The sequence below is a fragment of the Zootoca vivipara genome, chromosome 16 (genome assembly GCF_965207765.1).
Source record: "Zootoca vivipara chromosome 16, rZooViv2.hap1.1, whole genome shotgun sequence".
In the NCBI taxonomy this organism is placed as follows: Eukaryota; Metazoa; Chordata; class Lepidosauria; order Squamata; family Lacertidae; genus Zootoca; species Zootoca vivipara.
The window spans coordinates 31,742,012-31,752,875 of record NC_142599.1 but is presented as its reverse complement, the minus strand read 5'-3'; the positions used below and the strand labels follow the sequence as shown (position 1 = coordinate 31,752,875).

Below are 10,864 nucleotides of genomic sequence, written 5' to 3'. Positions count from 1 at the left end.
AAGCCATGGGTTTATAAAATGGTGTGGGGGAAAGAGAGGCGGGATGACGGATTATTCCCTCCTATAATTAATCCCTCCCTGCTCAGTGCCTAGAAGCAGGTAGGATATAGCAAGCTGGTTTCTCCTGCCTTCCAGGCACACATTTTTGCCTCCTCGACGCCGGTGCTCCTGGTTATGCCTTGAAAAGGCTGAGCGAATTGCTGTTTACGGCATGCCTCCTGGCACCGCACAGCTAATAATAGTAATTAAGGAGGCTGCAAGACGGTGGGGGATGGGGTTCGGCAAGCCGGAGCTTGTTGTCTGGTCCTGCCACAGCCTTCCAGCCCAGAACGTGCATTTTCCAGCAACAGAAAACCCCCGTTAAATGGCTTGAGTGGCTCAAAGCAGTTTGCATACATTGTCTCAGTAATCCTTAACCAACACCCTGGAAGTAATATCATTCCCCCCCATAATGCAGATCCGGAAGACCGAGACTGAGAGTGAGTCTATGGACACGTAGTGAGTCGGTGGCAGAGGTGAAATTTGAACTGGGGCCTTTCTAAAGTGTTATTCCCCACCCTCGGAGAACTCTGGGAGCTGTAGTTTTTGATAAGGGGGCTGGGAGTTATAGAAAGCTGCAGTCCCCGGGGTTCTTTTGTTGGGAAGGGGGGTTACTTTAAAAGTAAGGTTGAGTATGAAGCCTTAGCCATTATATTGCATCAGGAAAGCTTCACCAGGTAGAAACTTGCTTCCTATCAGGTGGGTATTATGAGGCAGAGAAGCAGTATAAGGTGAGAGTGCCTTTTCAGCCAGAACAGGCTGCACCATTAGGAACAGAGAGGCAGCCCACAAACCCTTCAAGGACAGCAAATAATAAACTACAGTGGCACCTTGGTTCTCAAACGCCTTTGTTCTCTCAAACTCCAAAAATCTGGAAGTTAGTGTTCCGGTTTTTCAACGATTTTTGGAAGCTGAACGTGCAATGCAGTTGTCTGCTATTGTTTCCAGGGCGCCTGCACCAATCAGAAGCTGCACCTTGGGTTTTTGAACATTTCGGAAGTCGAACAGACTTCCGGAACAGATTAAGTTTGGCGCTTTTGTTTTTGCCATTTTTTTTTTGTTTATGAGGGGTTTTTTGGTTAATTTGTTTTTGTGACTGTGTGGAACCCAGTTTAGCTACTGATTTATTGACCGCGTGACTGCGGAAATGGATACCCACCCACCCACCCAAACAATGACTATCGTCAGTGCAGCAAAGAAAAAAGTATCTACAATACTGTCTTATTTATTTTATAGTAGGGTACATTGATAATTGCTTTAATTTTATGGATCAATGGTCTCGTTAGATAGTAAAATTCATGTCAAACTGCTGTTTTATGGGGTTTTTAAAGTCTGGAACGGATTAATTCGTTTTGCATTACTTTTCTATGGAGCGGACTTCCAGAACGGATTAAGTTTGAGAACCAAGGTACCACTGTACTTAGTTCAGGCACATGGGTTCTTGTTTGGTCTCTTGCCAACTAACCCTTTTACCCCCACCAAACATTACCAGATCCACAATTGTGGCTGGGTGGGTCAGCTAAAACAGGGTGGCTGAGGGGCAGAGCTGATTACTCCCTGCTGTATAAGCCACAAGCCATACACCTCGTGATCCCCAAACAAAGAAAAGTCTACATCTGAGCGACTGATTTATTGCACCTTTTCCTCCCACTTCGGGGTGGTGTACACGGTTCTTCTCATGCTCATTTAATCCCTGCACAACAACCCTGTGAGGTAGGTTAGGCTAAAAGACAGTGACTGGCCCAAGGCTGCCCCATGAGCATCCTAGCCAAGTGGGGTTTGAAACCCTCTTCTGGTCTCAGCCCGACACTAACCACTACACCACACTGCCTTTTGACTACTCACTGACTGGTGGTTCTAACAAGCCCAGTTTAGAAAACATGCTTTTTGCTATTGCAATTTACGCTGCATACACACATTTAAATCGCACACACCCAAAGAATCCTGGGAACTATTTTGCTAAGGCTTCTGGGAATTGTAGCTCTGTGAGGGATAAACTAGTTCCCAGATTTTTTGGGGGGGGGGGGGAGAGATGTATGGTGTGTGTACAGCCATAGTTAAATGTTTAGGAAGCAGAAACCTCTGACCAATAATCTATTAAACTCCCAGGAAATCCTGCTCAGTCTTCTGCTTGCCTTTGATTTAGTTTTCCGCCCCCCTGGCCTAAAATGTCATACAGGCCTCCTTAAGACAGCTATTTTAATCAATGGAATTTGTTAATAATAAGCCCGTATCTGCTTAGGAATGTCTTCAGTCATTATTCAGGGTCTTAGGCAGTGTTTAATCCCCCAGGAAAAGGGATTGATTGTTAAACCACTGTGAGAATTATAGCTCTGTAAAAGAAGCAGGGGTCTTCTAACAACTCTCAGTACCCTTAACAAACTACACCTCCCAGGTTTCATTGCAGTGTGTGTGCGTGTGTGTGCGTGTGCGTGCGATAGGGTTACCATATTTCAAAAAGTGAAAATCAGGACATGAAAGTTGTTGAGCTTTTCCTACTATTCTCCCCAGTTGCCTTAATAAAATTTTATTTTATTTTAATAAAATTTTAATTGTGGAGGTCTGTGCATAACAAGTTTATCTGCTGCATCTTGGCAAAACAGCCAAATACTGCTGAGCAGTACACACCCTGAACCGATCACATACATACATAAATACATACATACATAATTTTATTTATATGCCGCCTTTCAAACAATGCTGAAGGCGGCTTTCAACATGAAAAAATGCAGAACAATGACATAGCAAAGTAGTCATAATCCATACCTTCCTGCTGACCACAATCGGTCATGTTTTTAAATAGGTTACATGTTTTTAAATATGTTTTAATCACTTGGTCGCTTTTGTGTTTGCTAACCTGGGTTTTAAAGAGGGGGTTAAATAAACAAACTTTGGACCCTCTTCAATTACCATATTTTTCTGTCTATAAGACATCCCCATGTACAAGACGACCCCTATTTTGGGGGACTCTGATTTAAGAAAATTGGGGGAGATTGCCCCCGTATATAAGATGCCCCCAAATTCTGGACATTATTTTTTAGGGGGAAAACCCTAGTCTTATACATGGAAAAATACGGTACCTCTCTGGGGGCACACTCAGGACTGTGTCTGGCAAGTTTCCTTCCTTTTAGGAGTTAATTTCCTCTCACTTGTTTACCTCTGACCAGGCCTTCTGTGGTTGCTGACCTGTCAGCAAATATTGCCACCCTGTGGACTAGGAGCTTTCTTTGGTGATTAAAACAACAACTCCGGGAAACAGTTATCTTCTAGAAGCCAAATTTCTGTTTGGTTCAATGCTACCACACCCACAATGTACACATGCGCCGCACACACATTCCACTGCGGTTGCTACCAAGTCACAAAGGTACTATGGACACAGAGGCCCATGGGCACCCCCCCACCCGCAGCGACCCCCACCCACAAAAAGAAAAACTTGCTGATGTCTTGCTTGTTTGCAAGAGGCAAGGTCACAAACGGCAGCTGAGAAAAGCAAACAGCCCCTTTTCCCAGCTGTGTGCACACACGCACACACAAGTATTTGTTTAAGAGACGGGAGGAGACATGCATGGCAGCAATGAAGGATGTTTGCTGGGATGTCACAGCTGGAGAACTGGGAAGAAAGCAGAAATGACAAAATCGATAAAGGCAGGAGTTCTGACTTTGTACAACTGCCAATATGGCTCAGAATTAGAAGCCTCTCCGATTATGTCCCCACCATTTTCCTTCCCCAACCTTACTATGAACCTGCAGAGTGGAGCTGGCGTTAACCCTCACTTTTTATCCTGCATTCACAATCATTTTGGCATATTGTGTTGTCAGGGCAGCTACACGTGACCCCACTTTCAAAAGTTTCAGGGTGGACAAACAGCTTTATTTTCCCAGTTGGTGCGGGTCCTGTAACTTCCTTCTGAAATCCTGTAACTTGCTCTACCACACATATTCCTGTTTATTCCCCCCCCTCCCTCTTTTCTTGCTCTGTGGCACAAGAGTGCCCCCTCCAGACGGCAATAATGTGGTAAGCGTTGAGGAAGCCTCGCAGAACTACTAATAAAACAGAAGGTGTGGCTCGTCCGGTGCAAATCCAACAGTAATCCTCGGTTTATGAACACCTCGGTTTACGAATTTTCGGTTTACGAACGCCGCGGACCCATCTGGAACGGATTAATTCACTTTCCATTACTTTCAATGGGAAAGTTCGCTTCAGTTTATGAACAGACTTCCGGAACCAATTACACCCATGCTTCGGGTTAAGTACGCTTCAGGTTGAGTACTCCGCGGACCCGTCTGGAATGGATTAATCCACTTTCCATTACTTTCAATGGGAAAGTTCGCTTCAGTTTATGAACGCTTCAGTTTAAGTATTCCGTGGACCCGTCTGGAACAGATTAATCCACTTTCCATTACTTTCGATGGGAAAGTTCGCTTCAGTTTATGAACGCTTCAGTTTAAGTACTCCGCAGACCCGTCTGGAACAGATTAATCCACTTTCCATTACTTTCAATGGGAAAGTTCGCTTCAGTTTATGAACGCTTCAGTTTAAGTACTCCGCGGACTGTCTGGAATGGATTAATCCACTTTCCATTACTTTCAATGGGAAAGTTCGCTTCAGTTTATGAACGCTTCAGTTTATGAACAGACTTCTGGAACCAATTGTGTTCATAAACTGAGGTACCACTGTATACTGAATCAGTCACATATTTAGGGCTGCCAACTTGAATAAAACAGGGAAGTCCAGGTAAGAAATACCCATCAACTTTGCGGGGGCCCAGTCCCTTAAAATATTTTATTGGGGGTGTGTGTGAAGGGACCTAAGCCCCTTGCAGAATAAATTGGCAAACTCACAGCAGCCTGGAGGGAGGGGTCCTTAGTTACTGGGTGGGATTTTGAGCATGGATCTCCCCTCACAGCACTCTGAAAGTGCATTCGCCCCCCCCCAAAAAAAAAAATTCTGGGAGCTATAGTTTGTTATGGGTGCAGAGAGCTGTTAGGATACTCCATTATTCTCACAGGGTTATAATGCCCAATAAGCAACCGATCCCTCTTCCCAGGGAACTCTGAGAATTGTAGCACTGTAATGGGGATAACCTAACAACTCTCAACAGCCATAACTACAGCTCCCAGAATTATTGGGGGTAACCATGACAGTTTAAAGTTTCCGGGCACAATTCAAAGTGTTGGTGCTGACCTTTAAAGCCCTAAATGTCATCGGCCCAATATACCTGAAGGAGCGTCTCCACCCCCATCGTTCAGCCCAGACACTGAGGTCCAGCTCTGCTCTGAGGGCCTTCTGGTGGTTCCCTCACTGCGAGAAGTGAGGTTACATGGAGCCACTGAGAGGGCCTTCTTGGTAGTGGCGCCCGCCCTGTGGAACGCCCTCCCATCAGATGTCAAGGAGATACAGAACTACATGACTTTTAGAAGACATCTGAAGGCAGGGAAGTTTTTAATGTTTGATGTTGTATCTATGATGATGATGATGATGTTGGGAGCCGCCCAGAGTGGCTGGGGAAACCCAGCCAGATGGGTGGGGTATTGATAATAAATTATTGTTGTTATATGGTATCGCAGAGCTTTAAATGTATGGTGGGAATGTGGCCTTGATCTTCCTCCCAGCGCCACGATGCTCCCTTTGTGCCTGTAATTGCTTGTGCCTTGCAGGATTCAGACCCAGGTGAAACCCCAGGCATCTTTCTCTCTTTGAAGGGTTGGCCTCTTCTGGCATGCAACCAAGGATCACCAATAACCCACCCCAACTGCAATTTTATGTTAGAAGAAATATGAAGAAAGGGAAGCAAACCCATTTTCTTAAACACTGGATGAACTACCACCTCTTGAGAGCGGGAGCAGCAAAAGCTCCAACGCAGGCATGTGGTAGGTGGAACATGCAGACCTCTGGCCTTCCTTTTGTATGGGCAGAGGTGTCTGGGCCATGGGTGGGGTGAGGGCGAGGTCACACGGAGATGCCAAGCATAGCTGACACAACACGACGCCGTTGCCATAGGAGCAAGCCACGGGAGAGGTCTAGTGACGGTTGCTATGGCACTGAAGGGCACCGAAAAAATAACGATAACAAAGCACTCTTGAGTCACCTGCTAGATATGTGCAATGGAAGAGTGGGAGGAGAGAAAGACTCACAGCCAAAACTCAGCAGTTTCCCCCAAAGCCAATACAGTACAGTCATACCTCGGTTTAAGTACGTCTCGGTTTGAGTATTTTCAGTTTAAGTACTCCTCGGACCTGTCTGGAATGGATTAATCCACTTTCCATTTCTTTCAAAGGGAAAGTTCGCTTCAGGTTAAGTACGCTTCAGGTTAAGTACGGACTTCCGGAACCAATTACACTCATACCTCGGGTTAAGTACGCTTCAGGTTGAGTACTCTGCGGACCCGTCTGGAACAGATTAATCCACTTTCCATTACTTTCAATGGGAAAGTTCGCTTCAGGTTAAGTACGCTTCAGTTTAAGTACAGACTTCCGGAACCAATTGTGTTTGTAAACCGAGGTACCACTGTACAGTATATGAATAAGGAGCTCAGCCTTTCTGAAGTCGTTTCAGTTTCAGTTTCTCCCTCTGCAGAATCAAAACGGAAAACAAGCACCACACATACACACGCAGTCAAAAGTTACATTTCCCAAAATACTTTTATGAAACAGCGAGGTGGAAGGGGAAAAACGAAACAGAGGGCAAATCTAGCCGGTAGTTCCTATTTTAGCTGCAAAGGAAGGTAGGGAATCGTTTAGGGGTTGGGCAGTGCATCCCCAGGCCCCAAGCAACATTGGGCATGGAAGAAAATGTTGAAGGAGGTCTCTGTCGCTCACACTTTTCCAGGCTCAATTGGTAATGAAACACGTTTCCCAAGGCACTGCGTCACCTGATGCTTCTGAAGCCAATAGCCACATATGGCCCACAAAACCAGGAGCCAACACTAGGCCGCATCCAGGTGTTTTCAGGGAGGGACCTACCGCCTCTAGCCAAACATCCCCATGTACAACTGCTTTTCCTTTTCGTGGTAGCTATTCAGCTGAGATTCCGTCAGCTGCAAGTAACGCTTCACGTTGGCATCTTCGATGGAGAGATTGGAAAAGAAAAACAGGGAGGGAAAGGGTTGCAAAAACCAAAGTTAAAACCAATTGTTTTTAAAAATGTCGCAATGAAAATTTGGAAGAAGTTGTTTTGTGAGCTGAATCCAGCCCACAAACTGTCAGGAAGGTGCTGTAAGTCAGTAGATGAATCTGCTTTGCATGCAGAAGGTCCCAGGCTCCACTCCTCAGTAACTCTGAGGTAGGACTGGGAATGTCCGCTGCCAGAGAACCGGAAGATTTGCTGCTGCTCTGTGCAGACAATATTGAAGATGATGGACCAATGGTCTGACTCAGTATACGCAACATGGGGTCTCTTGCATTGGGGACCACCTTTGCTAAAATGTTCTTCTCTACTGTTTGTATTTTGATGATGATCAATGGTCTCTAACAAATAAATAATTTGACTGACTGACTAGGGATATGTATTGTACAGTCGTACCTTGAATCCCGAATGCCTTGGTACCCGGATGTTTTGGCTCCTGAACGCCACAAATCCATGAGTGAGTGTTGCGAACGTTCTTTGGAACCCAAACGTCTAACAGGGCTTCCTGCAGCCAATCGGAAGCCATGCTTTGATTTCTGAATGTTTGGAAGTCGAACAGACTTCGGGAACGGATTCCGTTCAAATTCCAAGGTACGACTGTATTATAATAATTATTATTTTAGTTATTAAATGTGTATACTGCCCTATACCTGTAAATCTCAAGGCAATCCACAACATAACATCGCAATATAAAAAACACAAAATACATAATAAAAACAAAGAGAATAAAAACAAAAACACACTACACCTTTAAGGAACATTCAAAGCACATTCTTTCCCTCAAAGAATTCTGGACACTGTAGTTTATTCCAAGCAAAGGTATAGTGCATATACAGCCTCAGTATAGGCCAGCTTCATATGTCGCAGATGCCCACACTTGCTCTAGAGATCACCAAAGTCAAAGTGACCTGTATTACAATCCTTCCAGCACCATGTTAGCACCTCTCACCTTTGGGCTGCTTGCTGGTTGCTGCCAGTAGATGGTGCCGGGCTCTGTCGTAATCTCGCAGGTGGTAGAAAGCCACTCCAGCTCGGTATAGTGCCTTAGTGTTCTCAGGCCGCCTCTCTAGGACTTTTAGACTGTACTCTTTCACCCGATCATAGTTCACAGGTTCCATTTGTAGGAGGCACGCTGTGGAAGAGGCACACAGCACAACATTGTTACTAGGAGGTCAGCGACAGCCTGGGATTAGGTTCGGGTAGGCACTCTGTGCACACTCAAAGGTGCTCTCACCATTAGCCAGCCTACAGCTAACAGAAGAAAAATAAATTTATGAAATCACCTTTCATTGTGAGACAATCCAATAATACTGGCTGGAGGTCTTGGACAAGACAGACAAATGGGAGAACTTTATCACCCAGCCAAAGGATGGGATAGCTATCGTGGGATAGCCCAGTCAGTCGCTGTCATGCCATGCTTGCGGACTTCATCAGAGACATGTAATAGACTCTCCCAGGCTTACCAGCAAGGTTGTTGTAGCAGTCGCTTTGGGTGCTGTGAAGTGCCTTTTCCTGTTCCGGTGTCACAGGAGGCCTCTCCGCACCAAACTCCTGCAAAGGCGAAGGCACGCTGGGATCCAGCCCTTTCACCTGCAGCAAGGCCCAGTGATAGCGGCTCACGGCAGCCCGCAAACGCCCCTCTTTGTAACAGCGGTTCCCTTCCTCCTTGAATGCTTGGGCCTGCTGCAGCCGCTGGTCCATGGTTGCTTCCGAAGAAGCCTGGAAGGGACAGGGGGCAGAATAATTTAAATGATTTAAAAGATTATTAAAAGACTCCAACTCCTGTCAGCCTCAGCCAGCGATCAGGCATGATGGCAGTTTTAGTCCATCAACAACTCCACTCTCCAAGGGAATGCAGCCATCATGTTCAACAACGGAATGCAGTCGACACCATGTTGTTGGTCTTAATGTCTGGAGTGATTTGACCCTCTTGACTCTGTCTTTCAACTTCCCTTTTACCAATCTCTCAGTTTCGGGGAAGTCTGGCAACCGGCCATTTATTTAATTTAATGGCATTATGGTCACTGATCCCAATTGGTTCAACAACAGCATCACGCACAGGGGCACCACTCAATACAGTATTAAGTCCAGGGTCACCGCCCCTCTGGCCATTTCCATGACCAACAGTTCTGGAGCACAATCATTCAGAGTATCTAGAAATTTTGTCTCTTTGTCATCCTGAGTGGAACACATGTAGCCAGTCTATTTGAGGGTAGTTTAAGTCACCCACCACTGCAACATTTTGTCTTTTGGACGTTTCCTTGAGTTGGTTATTCATTGCAAGATCTCTCTAAGCATTTTGATCTGGGGAATGAGAGCATGTTCCCCACTACTAATTTACTCTTGGGACCTAGCATCGCCACCCACATTTGGGGGGGGGGAAGAGTGAAGCCGACTGAGGCTGTTGGTCCATCTAGCTCAACACTATGCAACACTGACTGTGAGTGGTGCTCCAAAGTGTCAGGCAGAGGTAGTTTCCCCCAGCCCTACCAGGAGATGCTGGAGATTGAACCTAGGACACTTCTTCATGCAAAACCACATTGAGTGATGGCCCATCCTCTCTAAATGTAAAGATTCCAATCCTCGAGATTCTGCTTTAAGCAGGAACAGGCGATGCTTCCTTACCGTCAGGCTCCAGAGTTTCAGGCAGGGGGGCATTCCCAGCCCTACCTGGGAATGCCACGGATTGAACTTGGCACCTTTTCTATGTGCATGCAAAGCAGATGCTGTACCATTGAGCTACAACCCACCCACCCCACCCCACCCCCGTACCTTTGCTGTTGCGGTGGCCATTGGGATCAAGAGGAGCGGCGGCAGCAGCTTCTGGAGCCGGCCATCACCACTTGCTGCTCTGCATGGGCTGCCACGCCCCCTCCGTGACCTGGAAGCAGAGTTTAAACTGCAAAAAAAATGGGAAGGAGCTTCGGACAGCGAAATCACGTGACCGGAGTCAGCTGATTTCGGAGGAGGCGAGCGGGAGAGCCGGGAAACAACCAGCCCCCAGGAATGCTGGTAATACAGTACTGTAGCGCAAATTGCTGGCTTTACACTGTATATATACTCTTACCTGGGAGTAAGACCCATTGAACTCAGTGGTGTTTCCTTCTGAGTGGATGCGGACATGTGTGCGTCCTGGAAAGCACGCAAGTCTCCTGTGTGCGTAGGGAATGCAGCAAAGGTTTTGGGTCACAGAATTGTAAATTGTAGAGTTGGAAGAGACCCTGTGGGTCATCTAGGCCAACCCCCTGCAATGCAGGAATATTAGCTAGATTATCCATGGCAAATGGCCATCCAACCTCTGCTTAAAAAACCTCCAAGGAAGGAAAGTCCACCACCTCTCCTGGGAGTCTGTTCCATTGTTAAACAGCACTTACTGCCACAAAGTTCTTCCTGATGTTTAGTCGGAATCTCATTTATTGCAACTTGAAGCCATTGGTTTGGGTCTAGAGCAGGAGAAAAGCTTGCTCCATCTTCTATGTGACAGCCCAACCCTTATTATATATTGGAAGATGGCTATCATATCTCCTCTCAGTCTCCTGTTTTCCAGGCTAAGCATACCCAGTTTCTTCAACTGTTCCTCATAAAACGTGGTTTCCAAACCCTTTACAGTAACATTTTGGTCACCCTCCTTTGCACACATCTAGTATGGCATCATGGACCAGTTTCAGTTGATGTGGCTTTATGAGCATCCCCCTTATA

At 46.2% G+C, this 10,864-nt stretch overlaps 1 protein-coding gene across 3 annotated transcripts in view; it reads right to left on the bottom strand.

Annotated features, from left to right (window-relative positions):
* Positions 1-10,032, bottom strand: part of TTC9C (tetratricopeptide repeat domain 9C) — a 32,781-nt gene extending 22,749 nt beyond the window's left edge. The window contains exons 1-5 of one of the 3 annotated variants that reach the window (XM_088659288.1): positions 9,938-10,032; positions 8,629-8,884; positions 8,115-8,297; positions 7,003-7,102; positions 2,695-3,649 (exon numbers count right to left, since the gene is read on the bottom strand). In XM_088659288.1, coding sequence (XP_088515414.1) covers positions 7,008-7,102; positions 8,115-8,297; positions 8,629-8,884; positions 9,938-9,958 — 555 coding nt within the window. In that variant the 5' untranslated portion in view covers positions 9,959-10,032 and the 3' untranslated portion in view covers positions 2,695-3,649; positions 7,003-7,007. Of the gene's footprint in view, positions 1-2,694; positions 3,650-6,662; positions 7,103-8,114; positions 8,298-8,628; positions 8,885-9,937 lie in introns of those variants that run through there. The other 2 variants (XM_088659289.1, XM_035099241.3) reach the window with 2 other exon arrangements.
* Positions 10,033-10,864: the final 832 nt, after the last annotated feature.